This window comes from Paramormyrops kingsleyae, chromosome 13 (genome assembly GCF_048594095.1).
Source record: "Paramormyrops kingsleyae isolate MSU_618 chromosome 13, PKINGS_0.4, whole genome shotgun sequence".
NCBI classification, from domain to species: Eukaryota; Metazoa; Chordata; class Actinopteri; order Osteoglossiformes; family Mormyridae; genus Paramormyrops; species Paramormyrops kingsleyae.
Window position 1 is genome coordinate 11,910,533 of NC_132809.1, and position 26,145 is coordinate 11,936,677.

A 26,145-nucleotide genomic window follows, 5' to 3' on the forward strand; every position below is an offset into this window, starting at 1 on the left:
TTTAAGATCACAACTTTTAATAGAATATTCTGTTCTGTATAAATTTAAAAGATCAAACTGAATAAACTGAGAAGGTCAGAGCGAGCACTGTCCACAGAAGTTCAAATGCTACAGCCGACATTGACAGGGGTGTCTGCTATGACAAACAAGGTTTGTCTCACTGTAAATCATTGTGTTTAATGCATTGTGTGGTTGTTGAATAGACATACTCATTATGGGAAAGAACAAACATCTGCAACGTATTAAACATCAAAATCTCTAAAATTTCTAAAACCCCGTCCTTTCTCCTCCACCCCTTCGGTGACACAGCAAGCAGCCTTTCAAATCGGTAACTAGGATAAAGACAGCGTTCTGATGGTACACAAAGTGTACAGGCAGTGTGAGTAACAGGCCAGAACTACATATTGCTCAATTCCAACAAAAATGATGCCGCACCTTGGTTTGTTAGGACTGCATCACCATGTCAGGAACAATAAAAAAAAAAAAAAAGGTACGGCAAAGGGTTTTTTTTTTTTTTTTTTTTTAAATCCACAAAAAATACATTTGGCATCAAACCTAAAATTTATTCGCAAGCGCTTGTGTAAGCAAACAGCATTGGTGTGGAGGACACGGAGCAGACACCTGCTATGCAGTAGGCAGTCACCCACCTCCATGCTGCATATCATCAGCATATGCATTTCCAGAAACACACTAATAAATATCTTCTTAATATGAAAACATTTAAGAGATTCCATTCAACAGAGAAAGAAAATGAAGCCACTGGAATCATACCGTTAAGTCCTCATCAGTCTGGTGCTAAACTTTCACACGTTTATTGGCATAAAATACCCTGAGTAAGCTGCTATACCACTGAAATATTGGATGAGCTCATGTTACTTCAGGTGCAGGGCTTCACACATAGGAGATCATCTGCCCAGGAACTTCCAGTTTGGTCTGAAAGCAGCGACCCTCAGCACAGGCAGCAGATCCACAGTTGTCTAACCCATAGGCCATTTTATTTACAGTGTCGTGTCACTATTTTCAGGCAAACTCTCTCCTTTGGATGGGTCAGGGGCAGCACAGAGTGAAAAGTCATGCATCTGAACATTTGGTCTCTTGTGTTTGCAGCTGGAGTGGGATGAAGGGAGGTGGGAAATGAATCCGCTGACTTCTGGGGTGGAGGATGGGCTGGACTGACGAGGAACCTCAGATAGACCTCCACGCTACTGCTGCTTATAGCCTGCGGGCTGCTTCTCTTCTTTCTGCACAGCGACAAACAAAAGAATGAACTGACCAGATAGGAACAGTTCGGAAGAGTTATGTAGCTACAAAGGCCAGAAGGTGTTACGTTTTGGGCAGGGACAGCAGACAGGAACAGGATGACAGGAACAAGATGACAGTGTACCAGACAAAAATGAACACGGGGAACATGTTTCTCCAGGCTAGAAATGTTCTTTCTACAGATCAGATGGATCTCCCAGGTGCCCACAGGCACACTGCTACAGACCCCCAAAGGCATTGGCTTCATCCTTACATTCCCTCTGCAGCCTATGCAACATCAAAACAGGATGAATATTGAGGCGTGAATTTCATGCAGGTCATCCTCGCCAGCTTTGAACAGAACGAGTATGAGCTGGGACAGTTAAGCAACACAGTAACCGGGAGCAGAGTGAGAAAAAGACTGGAGAAACACCGTTTCCTACCTTGACCTATAGAATGCATGGAGTGACAATTACGCCTGTAATAAGGGTTAAAAAAAAAAAAACAAACAATTACAACCAAATTCATGACAATATTCCAAAACTAATCCACAAACACGCATAAGGACACACACACAGATGTGTCCATGCACAGCTGCTTAGACAGTAACAACTAACATGCAAAAACAATACTGAAGGGCGCAGAATATTCAGGCAGCGATCTTAGCTCAGACGAATCAGTCCTGCCATTCAAATTATTGTTTGCCGAGCTCATTATACGGAAAGCTTAAAAAGGTTCCCAAAACGAACCTTGGGGTCATCTCCCTCATCATCTTCATCTTCTTCATGATCCTGCTACATAGAGAAATGAGTAACATTGTAACAGTCCATTGCCTACCCCCAGCCCCCCTCCCAAAAAAAAACACTGTTCCCCCATGCCCAATGCCTGCAAACAAACACCGCTTTCACCTCCTCCTCCCCTTCCTCAAGTTCCTCCTCTTCATACTAGTGAAAGACAGAACAAGCAAGAATGACCCCTGGGTTCACAGGCAGTTAAGTCAAGCTGATTGGTGCAGTGGTTGAGGAGGTGGGGCTTACGCTCTCATCATCCTCCAGGGCCTCCCCAGTGAAGTAGAGCACCGCATGAGGGACTATCCTTTCACGGAAGAAGTGGCCAATCTCAAAGTCTGTTGCTAAAATTAACTCGGAATCCTCATCCTGGGGGGAAAAACACACACACACATACAAGAATATCCACCCAACCATCTTCTAATGGCTTATACCTTGGTCGGGGTGGCGGGTGGTAAATTTCCTCACTGGAATATTATACATCAATACCAAATTAAAAATACTGTCGCAAGTAGAAAATCTGGTGTCAAATGTAAATCGACATTTCTTTCTGCAAAAGTAACATACAGACGGTATTTCCCAATGCAGTAATTTGTCAATATGGCCAGTATCACATCCCGTCATTATTAATCTGGTCCAAGTTAGTGCACACTCATGCACTTTTACAGAGAAAAACTGAAAAATCTTTTGTATAATCCCTTTTTCTAACCATTTTATGTATGTGTAAGATTGGGGGGGTTACTGCAAACATGATTTCCAATTTAAATAATCAGCAGAGACCCTGGATAGCTAGATACTAGATTTGTGTGTATGGATGATGGGTTCAGAACACTTACCATCTCTCCATCTGATGAAACTGCAAAACAAAGCAAAGAAGTTATTCTGCAACTTTATTAGAGGGTGGTACTTCATGAACTGATTGGGCATGTTTGAGAGCCCTTCCTGGCTATAGTGCTGAAATTCAGGCCTCTGGTTTACAGGCACAAGGTCGCACCCTGATGAAGGGAGTTGCAGCGAGGCTCAATCAGCATGAGCATTGGGGTGCTGGCCGCAGTAATGATTAATAAATACCACACAAGAGGTGTGTCTCCAAGTGGACTTTGTCACAGCTAAGAAACCAGCCGGACCACATTCCTTAAGATGCATGCTTGAAGTCTGATGACATCCATCAAAGCAGTTTAACTTCCATGAATAAGATTTTAATGATACCACTATCAACAACAGAAGAAAAAAAAAATACCGCAAGGAAACAAAACGACAAAATTCATTCATAACATTAGAAAACTATAACCTTGCTTACAATATCCTGAACTAAAAATTCATCTTCTGTGAAAAAGATCTGGTATGCATGAGCAGTGTTCGCGGGCACGAGAACGAGAGTCACCGTCTTCCCACAAATAAGAACCAAGCGCCACATGATGCAGCCTCTTTCAGGTGACTCCCTCAAACTTTTATAAGTTTATAAGTTCTTTTAAAGGCTCTCTCGTAAGCAGCCACTTGCAGGCCCTTTATCCAACAAAGGGCCGTGGCCGTGTGACCAATGACAGCACTGTTAGAGTGGATTCAAATGATGAAATCACAAGGGAGGAGGAGGAATTGTCTGAATATTTCTGATTTTCAACAAAGACCGGACTGGACAAACCTCTTCAGTAGTTTGTCTGCAAATTAAATGCTTTAAATGAAATAGATGGGAGTGAAAATGAGAAAGGAAACCAATCCTGTACATTTATTATAATACAGCTGCCTAAAGGCTTAGTAATATAACCCATTAAACCAACAGAACTGGTCCGTCTCTGATGTGTCATCCTTTGTAAGGTGACGGTCACCCGCTACACCTTCCATTCATCATTCTGGTTTCTTTCAAAAGTCCTGTCTTTAAATCCTTTTATTTTGTTTGCCAATTTCACGTGTATGAATTGTCCCCTAAATGCAGACATGCATTCATACATAAAATTGTACCTATAATTTACAATTTACATGTAAAACATCACGCAGGTTCACAGCATGGCAGCTGACAGAATGGATAGCAGCTCGCGTCCAACATCAGCCCTTGCTCTCACACCCACGCAGAAGATGTTCATTCAGAATCCGTTTGACATTACAATAATGTGCAAGAATCAAGATACTTGTAACAACATTGCAATATAGAACAAGTCAGTCTGGTTATAATCACAGACATAAACGATCATTCTGCACGCTGCCATTTTACAGCTTCCGATGGAAACATGTAGCAAGCGGGCAAGAGCTGTGCTCAGTGTGGACAACCAAAGGGATGCAGACTGGCTACAGTAATCCTGAGGGAAATGTGAACCTTGCCATTTTTCCAGTCCCCCTCTGGCTAACAGAAAAGGTCACTTCTTTGAAATTCCAATCACTGCAAAGCTACAGTAGGCGGGGGATGGTAAACGAATAAACCTTTTGATTTTTTACTTTAACTGTAACGTTATACTGTATAATTAATATGTTCTGTTACACGTTTACACAAGAATATGAATGTACATTTTTACATTTGTCTCCAGAAGCTGCATTTCACAATATCTTATGTAAAAATGACAACGGCATTCTATTGTATACAACCAGCAATGACTAAACGCTTACTTCCAGTGTTGACATGCTGCCACCTACTGGCTATTACGAACCTGTAGTGCCAAACATCTACATCGGCAAGCAGAGAGCCTTAGGATCTCTTCATAAAAGTTAACATGCTCTACCTTTGATGGGGTTGAAGAAGTTGAAGAAGGAGTCGCTGGGTACTTGCTTGGTGATGGTCCGCACCGTGCCCCTCCCTTTGTGTTTCTGTTTCTTCTTTATGGTTTTTACGGTCACGTCTTTGCCTTTATGCCAATCAATTTCACAGCTGGACACAGAAGAAAGCTGATAAGGAAATAAAACAACATACTACAGCATAAACCTTTAGATAGAGCAATTTCCAGTATAGTAGCTTAGTGGAAACTATAAAATGAGGGGAAAAAATTGAGGCAAGCACTGTGGGTCACTTTATGAAGCCTAGAGCAGTGTTTCCAACCCAGGCCTCAGGGGACCACGGACAGTCCACGTTTTTGCTTCCTCTCAGCTCCCAGCGCACCTGTACCAGGTATTCAGTGTTCCTGATTGGCTGGGAGCTGGGTGGGAGCAAAAACGTGCGAATAAGGATTACCTGCAGACAAAACAATGAAAGCTTTGAAAGCTAAATGCCATTTGCCTCACTTGTATGTCACCTTGGACAGAAGTGTGTGCTGAATAAATGTAATGCAAATGAAATTTCATTGATCAACCATGTATTTTAGTGAGGGAATGAAGAAAAGGTAATGTAATGGGCACAGTGTGTGACACTGGGTTCGGACACTGTGGAAGGTTGTTGGTTCTAATCCGCCATTGGGCCCTTCAGTAATCCCAGTTGCTCCAGGGACTGGCCGCCCCCTGCTCTCTCAACTGCACGTCACTTTCAATAAAAAGTGTCTTGCTAAAAACATAAATGTAGCATGCAGCACTGGATGGCTTGGGTCTGCTGGTTCATCTCACCCCTCACAGTCCACAATCTCTGGACCCTCAAAGGAGAAGGGATCTTCAGGATCTGGTTCGGACTTCATTCTGTAAACCTTTGTGAGGACCTCGTTTTTAAAGAAGTTGTTTGGCTCAAAGTGAAACTCCAATGTGAAGCTCTGTTAGGGGAAAAATAGGCACATATGATAAACACAAGGGGATCATACGGGAAACAGGTTATATGCAATACATACAGTATGCACATGACACTTACATATCACTTTGAATATAAATGTTTGATGTTTAGTTGTCACACTAACCATAGGCTGGTCAGGGTCAGAAAATTTCACTTTGATGTCTTGTAAGTATCTCAGGATCGGCTCATCATGTTCCTAATGGAAACAAACGCAAACACAGGGGAGGGTATGAACCCTCCATATAAGGGCATGAACCCTCCATATAAGGGCAGTTAAAATTATTACATAATATTTCCAACAACAACCTGTTAATAAATAAAATGCGGACAGAAAGGACATTATTAAATCTTAAATGGGCAAACATCTGAATATTAAGAAATGAAGCATCGAAACTACCTTTCACAAAAAACATCCATTAATTGTTTTTGTCTCCAAATATTAAAATACAGATGAGCTCTAAAATACTTACTGTAACAGGCTCAAATAGTTCAAGTCCTCACTATCCATTGAAAAAGCTTGGAAAATGGGGGCTAATATTGCAGATAAGAATGAATAAACTATATATGTTAAGGTGGTTTTTTAATCCACATGTGTGTAAACAGTGTGAAGTCAGGTGATGTCATGACCCCCTCAGAGGATGACAGGGATAGCGGCAAATGGCCTGCAAGTACATAAATGGGATGTTGGGGATTCTGAGGAGAAATAGCACCACCGGGGGGAGCACTGCTTTGGGCAGACTAAGCAATCATAAAATGTTTTATAGCAGCATTTAGGTACTAGCGAATCAAAACATAACTGTCAAATTTAAATCCAGCAAATGTCAGATTTCAGCTATAAATTTCCCTAGAGGTTACATTCAACTATAACTTATGAATGTTGCACATGGCTCAACCCACGGCAGCCATGTTCCATGTATACAGCTTTACCTGTAGCATGTCACTAAGCATGTCAACGTTCTTGAAGATGGTGAGCCAGAACTCCGGGACGCCTTTGGGGCCCTCCTCTGCGGGGGCCTCCTCTGCGGGGCCCGCTTCTGCCGGGGCCGCCGCCTCTGCGGGGGCCGCCTCCTGCTGCAGAGCAGCCTCCACAGTGGCCTTCTTACTCCGGTCATCCTGTCAGCACAACACGACAACGACAGGTTTCTTTTTATGCACTTTAAGAAAAAATAAATAAATAAAATCTAACTAGCTACATTTTGTGACATAATGTCAAACATTTGGGGGGGATCAAATCAGTTACAAATCGTGATTCATTGAGATGGTGATTTTTATTTCGCCACAAAAGTTAAAAAGAACCATTTTTAAATATCAATTTAAGCACAGACTGCTGTGATTATTTTGCCAACATTAATTTCTTCTAATATTCCCCCCCTCAGTTGCACACGGCCTGATTTTCTTAAGGGACTGACATGCACAAGTTTGGCACAGTGCTATCATGAAAGAGCAAACGTGCACAGAGTGTTTTCCAGTTGGGCTAGTTTTGGGTTCTACAAAATAAATGAAAACTTAGACATGAGTACGTCTATCTGCTTGGGATGACCGTTTGGTGCAATTTCAGTACAGCAGAATTAGATTAGAAATTATTATTAAACCTGAACAATACAGGAACAGTTGTTAACCAAACATAAGGCAAATTGTCTCAACGTGGCTAATAAAACCTAAATACATGAAAAATTCAAAAATAACATAATAATCATAACGAACTAAATCCCATCGAAATCCTGTTCTCTACTGTTGAGAGTGGCCATATACCCATAGTGATAAACACCCTTCGAGCCTTAGTTGTTTTTTTAAACCCAGTCTGAGTTTCCTGGCAAGAGAAGCGGAAGTGCCACAGGGATACTAACTTGCAGAGGTCGTTTCTGACCTACTGCACTCGTTCATACACTTGGCGCTCTTCTCAAATGAGTCAGCATGTTGGGTGCATTTCCAGCAACATATCCGAGTTCAGCAGAGCCAAGTCTTTGTCTTATCAGCTACTCTCTCTCTGGTGATGTTGTAATTTATTGGGAAACCAAAATGTTCCCAGATTACAGTTTTGAGTGACGTGGGAAGGCCTTTGAGCTCCCCTGGACCAGCTCACTGCCACAATTAGCATAATGTTTTCCGTGTTGAACAACTACTTATTTTAGCTTGTGCCCATGTCAAGAAAGGTATTCATTCATTTCACTGTGCATTCCAAACCGAAAATGATGTAACGGAATGGCATGCAAGAAATACATGAATTATTTGTCAATTTTAAAATAGTTTTTGCTGAAGGCCCTTTCAGATCCACATTTTAAAGCAACTACAAGGGTTGTAACAGCCCCCGTAAGTCGGGCCCCCAGAAGTAGCAGATTTTAACCAAACCAGTCTCAGTCATTTGTGCCTTTGAATTTTTCATTGTGCTGCTTTAGTTTCCGAGGTATAAATGTTTACATGATGATGTCACCACCATGGAGTTGGCGCCCCATTCGCGTCTGATTTGGATTAAACCGGATTAAAGTGTGTTTGCTGGATAAAAATCTTCATGCCGTTATTTTTCAGTTGTAACTCATGGTTTATGACATGGGTGGGCAATCTGATCCAGAAATGACCGTTGTGCATTCAGGTTTTTGCCGCAACTTTTGCCTAATTAGAAGATTGATTGGCTGAAGAGTCCTCACACCTGGGTTTGAACAGCTGATCTAAAGGTTATCCCAAAAACCTGCAAACACACCAGAGGATAAGACTGCCCACCCCTTATATATGCCATTGCTGTATAGTTTTCATGCTTATAAAAATTCACGAGTTGGGCCCCCCAACCAGTACCACTTGCCTTGGGGAGTTTACCACCACACTGCCTGATCCAGCACACAAGTAATATGTAATATGCAGAACATGGATACATTGTAACTTCTTGTTTTACATGAGTATACTGTACAGGGACTGGATATTTATGAAAGGCACAGGCAATCATACCTGCCCGTTCCAGCTGTGAATTGAGTGGCACTATTTAAACACGCAGCACTGCAGCTGGAATCAGTGAGACAGATGGGGGGAGACGGTTAGTGCAGTGAGACTGGCACTGTGTGCTGCAGCCAACTCACAGCCAAAGCCTCTTCATCCTCATGGTCACTGTGCCACTCACACTCCTCATCTGTAGGTTCCACAGCTCCAGTCACTATGTTGTATCTCTAGGTAAATAAAACAATGACCAGATCAAAGAGATCAAGTACTGCTTTATTCACAGGGTGCACAGATACCATAAGCAGTTACTGAAATCAGGGTCATCTTTGACCCGTTTGTCCCAACGGAAAAAGCAAAGTCTGTTACATAGCAGTTGACGATTCACATATATGGCTGCAACGCTGCCCGTGTTCAAACCCCTTCCCCTAGCGTGAAGGGCTCCCCCATCACACAATTAGAAGTACATTTATAGACAACCTCCAGGCTAAAGGAGAGTCCCTGAGTCAGTCCTGATTCCGCTTTAACACCCAGGGCAGTGCAGTGAATGTCCCACAGCCAATGTACCTTGTCAAAATGAGGCTGGTAGAGAGCAGCATACTTCCTCTCCAACTCATGGACCTCCTTGTAGAATTTGGCCTCCAGGTGGGCCCCCTGGACCTGCAGCTGCTTTAGCGCATTGACTCGTCTCTTCACAGACTTGGGCAGCAGGCTGAAGAGGACAGCAAACAGGCAGAGAATGAACAGGAGATGGAGCTGGTGTTTGGTTCAGTGGGCTTGGCCGAGGAATGGGTACCAAATCCTGGTTGGCAAAGGGTACCGAAACCAGGTATTAAAACAGACTCCAGGGCTAAATTATTAAAGACCGTAGCATCAATAGGCTCCGAAGTTAATCAAAGTTCTGTTTTCGGTACTAGATAAAGAAAATAGGGAATCTATTATTGCTACATAAAAGTTCTCGCACATTTCATCTCACCAGCTCCATTTCTGATTACATTTTCGCTATTTTTAATGCAGGAGAGAGAGAGATCTCTCTCAGAGCCTGTGTGTAAGGGGCGGGGCACGAAGCAGCCCACTCGCTCCATCTCCCGCTCTCTCACACGCAGCAATGTGCAGCACACACAGATCATACTTTTAGTGATGATGGCGGCGAGATCATTCAAAAGTGTGGTTACATTTCACTAGTGGCGATGCTGATAACGCTCATTTCCACAACTGCAAGCAATCAGTCGAAACATCTAGCAGAACTTCATCACATTCATACAGAGAAATGCACAGTTTGACTGTCTAGCTCGTACTTCATCTGTTGTTGCTCCATTTATGTTTGCTAGTGGCCTAGAGCCCCCACACTGAGTTAACCAAATTATACAAATATGGATTAGTGATTAGACAGCTGATTGTTATGGGTGTGTGCAAAACATTGCTGTTTCTTTTGCTTAAAAAAATTATTTTGTATTTCAATAAGCACATCATCATCTATAACAGTGACGTGTTCAAAATAATGTTATCGCAGTTTGCAACTCAAGAATTAATTTATATACAGTACGTATGATGAGTACTGTTAAAGTGCTGGCTCGATAAGCCGTATCATAAGAGCAGTACCGTTAAAATCTTAATGATACCCATCTCTAGTTAGGCCCCTATGCCTGTGATCGGAATGTCAGCAGTTCTAGTCCTGGCAATCACATCTCTGTTGAGTTCTTGACCCTTAACTCTCTGAAATGCTTCAGGGAAGCTCATAAATGACTTGACCCTGCGTTCAGAACCAAAGCTTAGCTCTTAACTGTATATAGCTTTAAATACACGTGTGTGTATGTCACGACAGGAGAGCAAAGATGGGATATGTGAAAAGAAGCATTCCAGCATCCGTGACTCATAATTTGTCCAAATGGAAAATAAAGCAGCAGTAAATTAAGAGAGGACCTTCAGGATAGCCTGTTTACACAGACTGTACAAAGAAAAAGGAATATAGGGGCATCTGTATAACAATTTACATAGCAGTTGTTCCCCAGTAGGTCACTAACCTACTACTCTACAGTAGCCTACAGTAACCTAACGTAGGTCACTAACCTACTACTCTACAGTAGCCTACAGTAACCTAACCTAACCTACAGTAGGTCACTAACCTACTACTCTACAGTAGCCTACAGTAACCTAACGTAGGTCACTAACCTACTACTCACCTCACAATGTCAAGGGGGGGGGCAGGCATCATGCCCCCGGGACACCGCTGCGCAGCTGCTGCCGGGGCCTGAGGATTCGGTGCAGTCGGAGCTCCTGCCTTACCTGTCAAAATCAGGCACACACCTGTCTCACTCCACTCACGTCTGCCAATCCGTAGCCGCAAAACTGATAGATGCTCTTTGAATGACATTTTCCCTGTTTGTTTTTCTGCTCCCCCTGCCGTAAGTGAGACTTTTGCCAGGCAGCTCCATCCAGCAAGAGCTTGTTAGTTTTTAAATCACATTTGCGTGCATAACAAATCTCTCGAATGACTGGCAAATTTGTAAGAGATATTTCTGAGCCATAAACGACCGCAGAGGGACAGACACTGTCATTACAACTCTCAGTATTAAACAAATGAACAGATATTCCACAGAGAATGGTTTTCAAAGTACTGTAAAGAAAGCCAGTGACTACAGCCCCTGCTGACTCACATTATTCCATGGGTAAGACTGCCTCCCTAGCAGCAAGCCTCACAAACACACACAATGCCGTTAGGAGGAACACCAGTGTGATGCCTGTGAACACTATTAAAATCCTACCATCCACCCACTAATAGAGGAGCACAACTGTAAATTGCAGGACTTACTGCCTGACTCCCATTTTACAGATTGTGTAAAAAAAAAAAAAAAAAAAAAAAATTGTAAAATTTTAAGATTTCAAATTTAAAATGATTGTTGTAAAACAGACAACTGATGTCTGTGGAGTTCAGACACACAGGTTCTGTAGACCACTGGCCAATTTATTTCCAGGTGTCTCATCTCTCCCGTAATGAATTACAGATAATCTGACAACACACATACTGCTGTATGCTGAGTCACAGATGCGGCGTTTACTGCAAAAGGCCCCCATGCATTAAAACACTTTACCTGTATCTTCATTCTTGTCTTTCTCCATTATCGTAATACAGCTGTGGTCTACAATACAAATGATAGATGAGGAGATGTATTGGTTCATCCAATATAGACAAAAAAAATAAAAATCTAATCACCGCTTAATTTCCGATAAAAATATGGCCAGATAGTAATCATGTACACCAGGGGTCTTCAACCATTTTTGATCAAAGAACCCCAGAATGGGTGATCAGAAGTAACAAAAAATTTGGGGGGGGGGAGATTATCGTGGACAAAAGTACAACCTTGTGGGGATGACAGTACAGTGTAGGGTACATACACACTACCAGAATTTGAGGAATACCAAACGACCGTGTATGTGAAAAACACAATGCACGTTATCTACCACTGACAGCTCCAAGGAAGAGCATCGTGCAACAGCTGGCTTTTAGTCAACACTGCTTATACTCGTCATAAGTCACCCGTGACTTCATCTTTTAAGTGAGACATGTCTTATCTTGTAAGGTATTATAAGCAGTTAAGGTACTCGGCTGCACAAGCTGGCCAATGCAAGACACATACTGTCATGCATGATACCTTTAAATTAGCGAGCTAATGCACATTCGGCGCGACATAAACTTTGACAGGTCCCCCTTAAAGTGTTGTTGGATGCTTATTAACACTTCAGCTCCGTGAAATACACCCACCACATCCGCACACACAATATATACCGTTGTTTAACAAACCGCTGAGCTCCTCGGTGACGTCAGTCCGCCACCGTAGCGCCAGCGATTGTCACGAGCTTCTTTACGTTTCTTTCAGAATTTTGAAATAACGACTTAAAACGTCGCAAGCGATGCTGGACGGCATCCAGACCGCAGCCACGGGCCAACCTGACTTCAGTCATCACACCGGTAACTAAATCGTTTAAGGCTTAAGTAGCTGCAGAATGACCACGGTCAGTATCACACAAGTTCGCACAAAAACAACCGGGCGGCGCCGCAGCTGCGTCGCTGACCAACTCACCAAGTTAACCGTGAGTCGGCCGAGAAAGCGCCGACACCCAAAGGGCAGCGATACGAGCCGCACCTTAAGCCAGCTGCGAGCTACTGGAGTCTAACGTGCCAGTTTGTTCTGTCCCAGCATGTTGGGCTAGTTAACCAACTACTGGCCGTCACCAAGTATGACAGCAAGCAAGCTAACCACGGACGTCTCGTCATTAGTACGCAGCGCTTATAAGGACCGCAGACGATCAGTGGTAACCTTCGAAATTTGACATAGCGTTTTATCTTAAAACTCTTATCAAAACCCCCTACGTGAACCTAACACATACAACAAGTAACGGACCGTATTTCTCCGTCTTACCGTAAAGCTGTTTTCGTGTTCGCTTTCACGCCTCCCAGATGCAGCGACAGCTGCGCGGTGAATTATCCGTAACTCTGATTGGTCACAGAAGATTCACGTCGCATTATCGCTAGCTGTCATAGGACGAAAAGGATTCGGGATAGTCCTATCAAAAGGCTACGTGGAAAGGCGAAATTGTGCATCACTGGTTCCGTATTAGCTCCGAACGACTTTCAATGGGTTCTGCAAAACATTTTCACCAATATACCCAAACGTTTAGTTTAGACTTCTTTTATGAGGCCACATCATGATCAAACAAAAATACAACCTGATTACATTTAATGCAGGAGTGGATTACAACCTGTAACAGAACATTTGTAATTATGTTCCTTCCTATACCTTTGTTGTGACCTGGGAGTGTTTTTTTATTGTACAGTAAAAAATAACCGCTTTCCACAACAAATTTCTTTTTTGGCTACCCAAAAATGTAAATGCATGTGAGAAATTTATCAGCATAAGATGTTTGCCTGATGCCTCGATGTTTCATTGCTATTTTGCCAAACTACACATAGCACTTCTTGAGAAGGCATATACAACACTAATGAAATCATTAAGTACAGGACAAGTTTTTACATGTATCTTCTCAAACGATTGAACTTGACTCATATAGTAAATTTCCCCTCGTGAACATTGATTGGTATAATCCCAGTAAGAGAAAATGAACATTCACATTAATACAATCTCACCAACAGATATGTTTAACAGCAATGATTACACAAGGCAGGCTTGGGTAATTTGCAATTCTTTAATAATCAACAGTTGCTCACCAATGTTGTTCATTAGACCATTTTCTTCATAATAAAATTTTACACCAACATATTAAGAATAGGATTACAAAATTGGATGCTATGCTAAAGGCTAATCATCAGCTGCACAGATGCCCTTAAGATCCCCAGGAATAAGAAAACAATACAATCCGGGTACCATGGAAATGGCACGGTCCTGCACAGACTCAGCCTGAAGCGGTGCATGTTCTGGGCCCTGCCGTTTCCCAGTACTTCCCAGTATTCTTAGCTGCCATTATGACCCATCTCCAAGTACTCCTTGTGCAGCTTCTCCTGGGCTTCGTAGAGCTTGCGAAGCTTTTTACTCTGTCCCTTGCTGATTTCATTTCCCTCAGCATCATGTGTAGGAAAACCCTGCATGATATGTGTGAGAAATAAGAGATTCTGCTTAATGAAAAAAAACACAATTATTGTGCATATTATATTGCAAAGGAAAACACTTTGTTGAAAAATAAATGTAAATTTTGTAGGAATGTTCAGAACTGTGGCGATTGGCTTGAATTCCCTTTCCTTACCGTTTCATCAAAAGCTGAATATTTGTCTGTTTCTAACCGGAATAGCTCACTGGGTGGAATTTTCATCTTAGCCAGTTTTGCATTCTGTTGGAAAAAATCGTGAAATCATTCAGAGGTTATCATTGGCAATCCCTTTACAGCATTTTATATCCAATTTTTTAAAAAAACAATCACACGACATACATGTTTCTTTTATGTTCTAAGTGATGGAATAGCTTTAAATAATGAAAACAAAAGAATTTACTATGATAAGCACAAACCTGCATAAATGCCTATGCACTGAGACTGAGTAAACAGCTTAATTGGGTTGGCAGTTTAAATGTTGACAATCTTTTTATGTAGTAGCAAGCAAATGCTACTACTTCCTCTTTTTCAGTGTACAGCTGCAAGGTCAGTTGACCTCAGCTAACAGGCTATCCACAGGAGTGGACAAGTTTACCCACTTCTTGTTGCTGTTTCTTTAGTGCTGCCTCTTCTTTCTTCCTTTTCTTCTCCTCCTCCAGCTACAACACAAGAAAAGAGCACAAGACATTAAAGATGCAAGGAGAATCTCATAGCATTCCACAGCATAGTTCCGTCATCTTGTTCAGACATGTTCTTGACAGTCCTGGTATCTAACACTGTTCCATGACTGCATAAACAAATTGTTGTTGGCAAGATGGGTAATAAGACAGTCTTATTTTCCAAATTCCTTTTAGTTATAAATCAAATGCTTAAAAAGGAAACTCCATTGCCCAAGACTGTTGCCAGCCCAAGCAGTCAGTACAGCACTTCCAACAGGGTGTGTGCAAACAAGATACTTTGGTGACAGTGACTCACTCCAGACTGACTCAGTGGTTTGGGTTAACGGGCAGTTTGAGGCAAGATTTCCATCCCTACATTTGGTAGAGCAATTAGTTTCTTCTGGAACCACCTTGCAGTGATTTACATGATCGCTCACACGTTGTCGATCTAAACGATTCTGCTTTAGCTGTAACAAGTTAGCGCAGGCACACCAGCTACCTTGTAATGTCCAGACATAAATATGAAAGAATAGTTTCATAAAGTGTCCCTTAGGTGTATGAAAAGAGCACAGCTATTCACCATTTAAAAAGTTTCATGAATTAAACAGAACGTTTACATAGATTTTTTTTTAAGGCTGGAGTGAGGAACAACAGGAGCATATGGTAAAACTGTCATCTATAAAGCAGTGAATTAAGTATAAATATGTAGGATGCTTATCTGTTCTACTCTATCCTGCCATCCCATGTTATTCCCCTTTACTCCCTCTGTTCTATGCAGATTTTCCTGCTAGACAATGTTACCTTTTTCTTCTCTTCTTTTTCTTTCAGGAGGGTCTCCTTGTCGACCAGTTTCACCACAGTGGGAAGGCCTGGAATCATAGAAAGAAGTCTTACCGTTCCATTCAGAGCACGGCTGAGCACAGAAGAGACAGAGGGAGTCGAACACCAAGCATAAAGACAACACTGTGACGTCCTGAGCAGGGGGAGGGGGAAGCCAGTGGGGATTGTTAAGCTGATGATTAATGATGGGTCCTGTACCTTCATGGTCTTCAAGGCGCACCCCCAGTTCAGGGAGGGTCTCGTCACGCACTGCGTCACAGAGGGCCAGCACTTCAGTTACTGTAGAAAAGGAAGAAATGTCTATCAAACAACTTTAAAAATATACATTTCTTGTACCTCCTACTCCATAAGCTATTTTTAATAGAAATATGCTCTCTGCAGTATGCATAACAATTTCCCCCTGGGATCAATAAAATTTCTTCAATACATCAGGCCTACAGCAGGAGTAGCAGCAAAACAGTTCCCATATTACTGAAATGTCCAGGCATAGGCCACTTTTTCCTTAACAATTCAAGTGTATGATGAAAACACTGCCATCTTGTGGTCCAACCATAAGGTGCATCATATAATTCAACACCAGAAAACGACACTTATGTGACCAGTCTATTAGGTACATCTGTTTGCTGAAGTAAATAGTCCGCTACTCCAAACAGAGAATCATGTGGCTACAACCAAACACATACAGCATGCAGACAGGGTCAAGAGGTTCAATTTCTGTTTGACTAAGCATTAGAACAGCTAATTAAGCAATTTTGCATGTAGTATGACTGTTAGTGCCATATGTTCCAGTATCTCGGAACCAGAGAATGATGTGACAAGCAAAAAAACATCTAGTGACTGGCTGAAACCACCTTCTTAAGATCAGAGGTCAGTGGAAAATGGCTAGATCCATTAAATCTAACTGGAAGGCCACAAATGTAAAAATAGCATAAAATGGGTGCTACCTGGCACTAGTTAGATGTACCCAAAAAAGCAGCCACTAAATGGAAATTTCAGCTTGAAAAAAGCCCCAAAGTCAGCTCACAGGGGGCTACCTGACAAGTTACGGGTAACATGAAGGTGGCGCTTACCTTTCCGCTCCCTGGCGATTTTGCGAACTCCCTCCCTGAAGTCAGACAGGACTTTCAAGTATGGCATCACTGTGCTTTCCAGCTGGAAAAGCAAGGTAATATGAAGACAGCTCTCTAATCAGCCTTACAAATGCACATTCTTACAAAGTAGTAGCCTCTGTACAGCAACTCAACGCATACTAACGACGTTGCTCCACACTTACATCCACGCCAGCGCTTCCTCCCACCGGAAATCCAACTGTTTCTGTGCCCTCAATCGCTCCGAAAGTCTGCAGGAGAGAAATGGTGGAGCGGCTCTCTGTATCAATTTAATTATGCAAGACGGCTAAGTCTCCCATCTAGATCTGGCAGAGCGAAGTAACATTTCTGCTGGTCCTTCTCACCTGTAGCAGGTCTGTAAGATAGAGGGCGATGCTCTGAAGCAGGGAGCGGTTAGGTACTAGTTTGGCATTCTTCCTGTTGGCCATATAGGTATTGCTTTGGTTGACTAGGGCTCTCATTTCCTCCAGGGTTGTCCTGGTATCAATGTTGTCGCACAGAGCCTCGTGCACCTTGGCCTTCCGCTCGTAGAAGCTGGGAACATTCAACACAGGCATGTTAACCAAATCGGCTCCAGGGTGAAATTACAAACACATTGCTGGTAATCTATTCTAAACTCAGACAGCGGCTTTAGTACGAGTATAATGAAGTATGAAAATTACTTGCCCATTCTCGGCACACAACCACAAACCTCCCTCACCTCTGATTCAGCTCAATCTCCGCCACCTCCCACTTTTCAAACTGGCCCGTGAGGTCAGTTGGGGCTCTCAGTATGTCCTTGACGTTGAGGAAGAACTCCTGCAAGAAACAAGACAACTTGTGGTGACTCCACAAATGCACAGATGAAAAGCAATGTAAGCAAGTACAACAGGAGTAACTACTACTCACATTCATAAATTTCTCATACTGGATGGCGGACTCCATGGTGTTCTCAGAGTAGTCCAGCGTGTCCTTCCACGAGTGCATTAGGAAGGCCAGGCGCAGCTGTCTAGCTGAGGACCACAATGATGCCATGATTCTACCCATATGTACAGACACAAGGGCACTGGCAGATGTGTAGAGCACACACGTGATGTGTACATGACGTGTTTCTCAGCGAGACTAAAAGCGCCTAACTGATCACAACAGAAGCATATGCTAAAAACTAACAAACCAACTGATGTCTGACCAAGTATTCATGATGGTTTTGCAAAGACTGAGAAATGGATTGTAATGATCATATGAACAGAACTGATTAATTGGTGTGCCTACCGGTGTGGTTGGCTAGAGCATCTTTGATTGTGATGAAATTCTTCAAGGATTTGGACATCTTGCAGCCCGCGATGGTCAGGTGACCCGTGTGCAGGAAGTAGCGAACCCAGTGGTCATTTTCAAAGTAGGCCTGTGCACAAGAAGGAACACAAGGAAAAGTGTCCATGAATTCTATACTAAAGTTGATGTAGTCACCTTTCCTAACATTGCACCTTGGCACAATCAGATTCATCTCACCTCAGACTGTGCCAACTCATTGTCATGATGGGGGAACCGCAGGTCAAATCCTCCCCCATGGATGTCCATGGACTCTCCCAAAATGGAGCCAGCCATAGCAGAACATTCAATGTGCCAACCAGGTCGCCCCTTTGAAAACAGACAAACATTCTAGCTGTAAATATATGACAAATGTAAGAAAGACATTTTGCATTAACAGCATTGCATTTTTAGCTATAACATCTATGTAATCACTAGGCATGTAATGATTCACCCAATTCACGAAATCGGTTCAATTCACAATATTGGGTCCACAATTTGATTTTCTCAAAAATAATTAAAAAAGAATTAAGAATAATTGCATTCGCATTCTTTATCAACTCAAATATTCCTTTTGTTAAATTTAGAATACTTTTGTTTTATCTTAATAACCAACAATATGTACATAAAACTGTAGAGGTTGGAGTAAAATATAGTACCCTATTAACTCAAATATTCCTTCATTTAAAAATGCAAAAAGTTAATAGGCTTTTTCCATAATAACAATTTCACTGTTTCATAGTGTTACTTCTGCAGGTTACATTAATTTGTTGCCCGTATGGGGGCACAACTAGTTATTGTGGCTTCTGCTGTCTAAACAATCTAGAAAAAACTAAGATCACGCAGCCTAACAATAATTTGAGAAATCTCATGGTTCATTTTTTATTTCCTCAACCCGAGTCGTCATAAATTTGTAGCCCGATTTATCGTTGCGTGATATATCGTTACACGCCTACTGATGACATTACCTTGCCCCATGGGGAGTCCCAAGATGGCTCCCCAGGCTTAGAAGCCTTCCATAAGGTGAAGTCAATCTGAGACCTCTTCTCACTCAACCTGTCTGCAGAGATACTCAGGTCTCCTACAGTATGAAATAAAACAAGTGGGCATTAGTGAGACTTCCAGTTCAGATACATATATGTCAACACACCCACTGCCCACAAGCAATAATTGGACATACCCTCTCCTTCCTGTAGGGCTTTCTGATCTCCTACTGCCTCTGGCACAAGTTTAGCATAGGAGTGCTTGCTGCTAGTGTCAAACTTGGCCACATCGAAATACACCGAACCGTTGGACACATACCTGAAGGTGACCACAAACAACTACATTTCAATGGTCTGGCAACAAGGACAAAAGGGTTCATTTAAAGGGCACACCTAGTTCACTCACCCATAACCGTTCTCCACTATCTTCCTTACAAAGTCCACGATCTCAGGCACATACTCGCTGACCCGGGTAAGGACGTCAGGGGGAAGAACCTTTAAATAAACAGGTGTATGTCAGTGGCTTGTGTTGCAGAAGGGAACAGAATGTAGTTGTAGAACAAAGAGCTCGCCTTACATTCAGGGCTTCCATGTCTTTGTGGTATTCCTCTTCCCAAAACTTGGGCAAAATAGAAAAAATGCAGTTCTCGCTCACATCACTGCCAAACTGGGAATCCAACCAATCGGACAGCAGGTCTCTTGATTCCTCCAGCAGCAACTTTGATAAATAAAGAAAATGTATTTTTGTTTTCTGCACATAAAATGAATTAATTACACGTAAAGAGACCAGCATAAAGATATAAGTCAATACTGGGAATGGTGTTTACTAAAACTACCTGCGCAGGGGCCTGTAAAACTGAGTCTTCAGCCCCACTCTGCACTGCCCCCTGCAGGGGACCTAGAGCAGCACTCACAGCTGCATCCAGTCGCTCCAGCATCTGCTTTTTGTCAGGATCTGTTGTGTCGGCTAACTTGATGAGGAAAGGCTAAGAAGCAGAAGGAACATCAAATAATTTACAAATGATTACCAACACATATTTCAAGATGACCATGGTGCGCTTCGGGTACCCACTTCATCGATCATTGTGGGTGGACCCCTCCCCCCACACCTACATTTATCTCAGGTAGATTACTGAACAGATAACACAATCCACACTTCAACTGGGTTTTACTTCCTGTGGTTAATATCTGTAGTACTCATAGACTACAATTACTCAATCCCATGTCAAAGATCAATAAAGACTCACCTTCCTGGCTGTCAAGACATCCTGTAATATCTTGGACGGTGCTGGTTTCTTCTCTTTGTACTGCTCCAATAAATAGTTCTGTCGGGCTCTTTTGATGATCTGTAGATTAGCATAGTGGTCAAATGCACATCTAGACAACTAAAGTATCAAAGGGCGCTCATTGACTGCTAACTGGAAAAATATGAAACCAAATAATGTGGTCATTGAGGAATCAGCAGTAAAATGGAGCGACACAATGACAGTGAAAGGGAAAACTAATCTTCACTGTGGGGCCTATGTTAGAGAAACTCACACTGAAACCAATTATGCAGATATAAGTTGACAATCAAACCAGGTGAAAATACGGAAAAGGTTGACAACAGAAACGGGTGTATTATTCACATCCTTACTTTGTCATCAATATCTGTTATGTTCATGCAGTAGAGTACGTCATATTTGAAATAGTTCATCAAAATTCTTCGAAGAATGTCAAAAGAGATGTAAGACCTGAAACAGAAAACACAGAATACCACCATGCAACAGACAAATACCAGCTACTTATATTTAAAGGGCTGGGATTAAGCTCATAGTGTAACATTTAGGTTCATACTGAGTTGTGGCCCAAATTCCACTCTTACCTGGCGTGACCCATATGAGAGGCATCATACACAGTAGGTCCACAGCAGTACCACTTTACCTTCCGTCCATCTTGAGGGATAAACTCCTCCTGAAAAGCAGCACTGACAATCAGGAATCTTGTCTATGCTTCCATAGAAAGAGGATGTTAAGCTCTCTGCCACCACATGGAACGCCAACCAGCACTGAGGAGTTAAAAATGTTCTCACCTTCGTACGTGTAAGGCTGTTGTAGAGATACAGCTTAGGCACGTCTGTCCTTTCTGGTGGAGACCATGGCGACTGGACTCTCTTCCCCTTTGCTATAAATGAGAAAGCAGACTTTTGCTTGAGGACACATCTGTTCGTTTACACTATTTGTCACATGGTTGACAGTTGCAGGCACATCTGGAGTCTTGTGGCTTTGCTGACACTAGACAGTCTTTGTTATTGGGGAAACAGCCAGACATTAACCACAGACAAAGGCAAAGACAAAAAAAATGATGCCACAAGCCTTTAAGCAAGGATCACCTTTGGCTGTAGACACACACAAAAGACAACTCTGCTAATTGTATGCATCAAGGCCTGTCCAATAATTAGTGAAAGTCCTCAGTGCTTTGCAGTGACCCAAACGACACAGCCGTGTTAGGCTAAAAAAGAAGAAGACCTGAGATTAACCAACATCAATTTGACAGACCTGACTGAATCATCACTGTTTTTGGCAGAGGTGAGTCCTCTACACCAAATAGATGTATTTATTCATTATAATTACGGTCAATAATAAAACTATAAGGCATCCAGTTTCAGTCATTTCCAACCCCGGTCTGGGAACCCAAAGTAATCATTTTGTTCTGAATTCTTTTCTTCAGAAAACATATAACGTATTTCCTGAGATGTGCTTAAACGTCACTTAGTACTGCAAAAATGTTTAAATTTTCCCTAATGACAAGGAAAATGCATTTCTTAGATTAGGAGTGTTTTCACATATAGTCTTCTTTAAATGAACCAAACTCAGTCCTCTCCAAGTGGACCAGAAAGTGGGCCAAAAGAATGAGAACTCGGTTCTCTCTGGATTCACATTGTCCATCACCTCCCAGGACAACTCAGTTCACTTTCTGGTGCACTTGAGCTTTTATGTGGTCTCAGTCCATTTCACGTTCACACTTGACTGGTTCACAATTAACTGGTCATGAGTGTCATTTCTTTCTCAACAAAATGTCAAGTTCATGAGAATGATCCATAATTTAATATGTTTTATAGTTTAACTTAAACTTGTCATGTACAAATTATTCATTTCCAACAAAAATACTACTTGAAATCAAGTATACGCTGAATTTCAATGTTAATTTTTTTAGACCACACACCTTCGGGATTAATTGTATATACCACATGTACATAATCGCAGGTACGGAACATGCGGATCAAAACACTAATTTCAACCGCGTGATTAATCTAAATCTAAAACCACTGAAAATTACACTTTATAACATGAAAGATCATGTTATAAATCCTTCAAAAGGTATAATCCTTCAATAAAATAAATCAAATATTGCAAATTACAATATTTTTATCCCTATGAATGCCTCCGTCAGGTAATTTTTTTAAATCAAGCAAACTAAGGAAGGAATATTACAGGTCTCTGATAAAATCTATGTACATATCATTTCCCATTTGGGTAACAAAACACTGCATGTGTTAACGCGACAAATTCCCCACCTCAATAAATTAGTGTAATCTATCTTAAGAATTCGTGATAATTTTGATAGTTGTTTTGATATCCGCAGTGTATACTACCCAAAAACGCCTAGAGAAAAACGAAGAGACCTGGGCACACTATTTGCTCAAAGATCGTCAGCAAGCGAACCTGTTAAGTAGGGCTGGGCGATATCATACCGATATTTATATCGCGCATACGAAATAATCACCAAGGCTTCAGATGACAAAGCATTTTGCCGGACGCTAGCTTTTCGGTGCTTTACGGACATTTATTTACGCCAATAATTTGGTAAGAAGATTAGTAGTATGGCTTAAATATTAATTAGATGCGTTTTGTGGTACCCAAAAGTTAGTAATCTTTATAAACTTTATGTTTCTTAAATTCGATTAACGGAGCACACCACATAATACTGTTTTGGTATACTACGGTTTAGTATACCTCAGTGCAATATGCACTGAAGTCGCGGTGAAGAAGAGCAGCCACGACATCTTTTAGAAGAGGAGATATGGAGTCAGAATAGTATGGCGTTATATTAGTGCCACATTCCTGAGCGCGCAGAAGGACATTCGCGAGCAATGTTTTTGCTCTATGCGTGCTCAACTCGGCCACCGCGCTCTAGCTCACAGCGTCTCTCTCGCTCAGCTTAGCGCGCACGCTCGCTCAACCTGTCCTACGCGCGCTCAACTCGGCCACCGCGCTCTCCTCACAGTGTGTCTCTCGCTCTCACACATCTCGGTTACGCGCTCGCTCAACTCTTTTTGTACGCTCGCTCAAGTTGGGCACATCGTTAAAAAAGTGCCACAAAACCAGCCAATCGCAGACTTGGTGTAATTCTGATTGGCTGTTTCCTGTCCAATCAGCATTCCGGAAACTGTCTGTCATCCGACATAAAATATATGAAAGTAAATCAAGTTTTTCCAAAGGTTTTCTGTTAATATTTTTATTATTGAATTCTATTACAGAACTGCCTATTTCGTTTAATGAATTGTAGAACAATTATCCGTTTTTACGATATTTCCACAGTCCTCCAACCATCGGTCGATATTTAACGAATTTGACTCATCTTTCTTCTATTATCTTTGGGTAGCTCAGCGTTTGACAATGTTCTCGGAATTTGAACAGCAACACGAAAATAGCGCACCACGGCCACATGTAAGCAGTTTATTGTGCTTTAGTTTGATTGTTTTCAGCTTTCATTAAATTCCGCGTGTCTAATTTTACCAGTATAATCGTTATTATTATTATTAGCTTGCCAAGTTAGCTAATACATTAGATTATTGACAATGGCTATATGATGCTATGAGGTGTATATTAATTTATTACAAGCTTCCACTTCAGCCTGCAGTCACAGAATAAACTACATAACTGACATAATATAGGAGGTATATCAGAGATTACAGAAGCACTCCAAAATCTCCATCATCTGGTCCAGTGTAAAATTAATGACAGCTCTATGCCCACAGTGGAACTGGAAACAGAAGTTGGTCCAGGTTCTGGCTACCCCAAAATTGTAATAGAGAGAGAGAAAAACTGAAAAATCTGTTGGACACACATTTGCCAGTTGCATACATTGCTAAATGCCTTGGTGTTTCAAGAAGGACAATATTCCTTGATAATTTATTAAAGCGTCTCCAATTTAACTAAGGCCCTCAGACAAAAATTATTTTATATAACTTCATATTTCTGTTGGAGTTACTGATTGGAGGAATATTATGAATAAATAGATTGCCGAGTTGAGCACGCATAGAGCAAAAACATTGCTCGCGAATGTCCTTCTGCGCGCTCAGGAATGTGGCACTAATATAACGCCATACAAAACCTGTATTGCAAATCCAAGTCAATAAAGCTGGCGTCCGGCCAAATGTTGCGCCTCTCATCTGAAGCCCTGGTGATTTTTGCGCATGCGCGATGCAATATCGATATGATATTGCCCAGCCCCACTGTTAAGTGGACTCGAAATGAACTGAACTTAAATTGAATGAATCAAGCCAAGTGTGAACACGCCCTAACATATTACTGGTTCCCAGGAGCAGGTTTCGGGCCCCTGAACTACTAGGGGCCATACAGCGAAGTCCACTGGCTGGGACCGTCCTATTTTTCCTACGGCTTTACTCACTGCAGCACTGTTCGGCGGCCGAAGTGGACGCTTGGGGGTCCAGCTGCAGGGCCTGTACGTGTCTGTACCAGCGAAGGGCGTGGGGGTACTGCGGGGAAGGGGGCCCGCGGAGACGCGCCAAGGCCTCCGCGTCAATTTGTGATAGGCCAAAGCCGGCCAGGTAACTGCGGCTGCTCAGGTACTCGTTCAGGGCCCCCAAATTGGGGGGCTCTTCCGTTACACGCAGCAAGAAGCCATAATCAAAGGCTGCGAAGACAAGAGGGCACATATATGGATGCTAATATCCAATACCTCTGTTCATGGAGTCCCTTTCTAAGCCCGGAATTCGAGAATGGAAAATCTATTGGCAAGATGCATCAAGGCTTAAGTGGTCTAATCTACCACATTGTGGCGTTACTACTGCCTGCACTAACTAATGGGGCATCACTCCAGTTTCACTTTCGTTTCTTTTTAATATTTTATCTGACAGTTTTCTTGAGTAAATCGACCGCCTTGCATTAATAGAAATGAATGGGAATCGCTAGTCATATTGCCGGGACGAAAATAATCGCTGGGAAAAAAATTGTAATGCAATTCAATGCACAGCACGACTGCAGCTAGCCGAAGTCCCAAGCTGATTCATTAACGTTTTGATTTTACTACATCTGTGCTGTAAATGACAGTAAATGTAAACGGACCTTCTGGAGTAAAGTCTACCGAAAAATACATGCTGCTGATTCGATTACGATCTTTTATATTTACTAGCAGGTCAGCATTTAACACGATCCACATAAAGGTAGCTTGCTGTGCTGTAAGCTAACAGCTTTGCCCAAGACATGAGGACATGAATGTGCATGCGCCAGATCAATCTAATGAGAACCGGCAAGGTTCTTAAACATAGCCAAAAACGACCACATATCGGCGTATTCAAACGTAATCCGATGGCGTGGTGCAAGCTTTAAGATCATTAACTTATTCGTTTCAATGCATAATAAAATCCAGTTTACCTAGCTCTCCTGATGCTGCCATCATTGCCTCCGGATTCTGATGCAACATTGACCGACACGGAAGAGGCGTGATCTTCCACAACCGGCGTCGCTTATGTTTTAACGAAGGCAAAGATGAAAACGTACAGTAACCATTTCCTTGTAAATCTATAAGAAGTACCTGGCTGCATTGTGCTCATTTTATTTATTTTTTCGCTGCACTCAATAGTGGATGCTGTTAAAAGTAAACATATTGCCGGCTAGTTGCACTATGTGTCACTCTGTGTATTTTCTGCCGGCATATAAAATAATAATAATATTAATAGTAATAAAATTAATACGCCCTTAACGGTGATGCTGTTGAACGCATTACAGTCATAACCTTAAAAGGGTT

The 26,145-nt window shown here is 42.0% G+C and overlaps 2 protein-coding genes and 1 long non-coding RNA gene across 8 annotated transcripts; 1 reads left to right on the forward strand and 2 right to left on the reverse strand.

Moving 5' to 3' along the window:
- Positions 1–13,140, reverse strand: nap1l4a (nucleosome assembly protein 1-like 4a). 5 transcript variants are annotated; one of them, XM_072698205.1, is made up of 15 exons: positions 13,053–13,140; positions 11,724–11,771; positions 10,815–10,917; positions 9,199–9,343; positions 8,775–8,861; positions 6,634–6,819; positions 5,831–5,902; positions 5,550–5,689; positions 4,739–4,884; positions 2,864–2,883; positions 2,277–2,396; positions 2,148–2,183; positions 1,989–2,030; positions 1,683–1,717; positions 1–1,241 (listed from the first exon to the last, which is right to left on the reverse strand). In XM_072698205.1, the coding sequence occupies exons 2-14, from the start codon at positions 11,749–11,751 to the stop codon at positions 1,712–1,714; spliced, it is 1,131 nt and encodes a 376-aa protein (XP_072554306.1). In that variant the 5' UTR covers positions 11,752–11,771; positions 13,053–13,140; the 3' UTR covers positions 1–1,241; positions 1,683–1,711. The 5 variants fall into 5 exon arrangements, with proteins under 5 accessions (XP_072554306.1, XP_023697864.2, XP_023697866.2 ...); XM_023842096.2 differs by having other exon boundaries at positions 1,989–2,033; XM_023842098.2 differs by lacking the exon at positions 13,053–13,140 and adding an exon at positions 13,035–13,044 and having other exon boundaries at positions 1,989–2,033.
- LOC140578162 (uncharacterized) lies at positions 12,458–16,162 on the forward strand. Its single transcript, XR_011982211.1, has 2 exons — positions 12,458–12,601; positions 15,723–16,162. It is a non-coding gene; the product is annotated as an uncharacterized lncRNA (long non-coding RNA).
- On the reverse strand, positions 13,823–26,108 carry cars1 (cysteinyl-tRNA synthetase 1). 2 transcript variants are annotated; one of them, XM_023842094.2, is made up of 23 exons: positions 25,773–26,108; positions 24,787–25,032; positions 21,185–21,276; positions 20,978–21,066; positions 20,750–20,846; positions 20,361–20,459; positions 19,950–20,099; positions 19,691–19,831; positions 19,520–19,608; positions 19,311–19,432; positions 19,099–19,211; positions 18,332–18,460; positions 18,095–18,224; positions 17,732–17,835; positions 17,544–17,641; positions 17,188–17,377; positions 17,008–17,073; positions 16,805–16,886; positions 15,933–16,013; positions 15,696–15,763; positions 14,835–14,894; positions 14,392–14,475; positions 13,823–14,230 (listed from the first exon to the last, which is right to left on the reverse strand). In XM_023842094.2, the coding sequence occupies exons 1-23, from the start codon at positions 25,819–25,821 to the stop codon at positions 14,102–14,104; spliced, it is 2,508 nt and encodes an 835-aa protein (XP_023697862.2). In that variant the 5' UTR covers positions 25,822–26,108; the 3' UTR covers positions 13,823–14,101. The 2 variants fall into 2 exon arrangements, with proteins under 2 accessions (XP_023697862.2, XP_023697863.2); XM_023842095.2 differs by lacking the exon at positions 24,787–25,032 and having other exon boundaries at positions 25,773–26,103.
- Between the last annotated feature and the right edge of the window lie 37 nt (positions 26,109–26,145).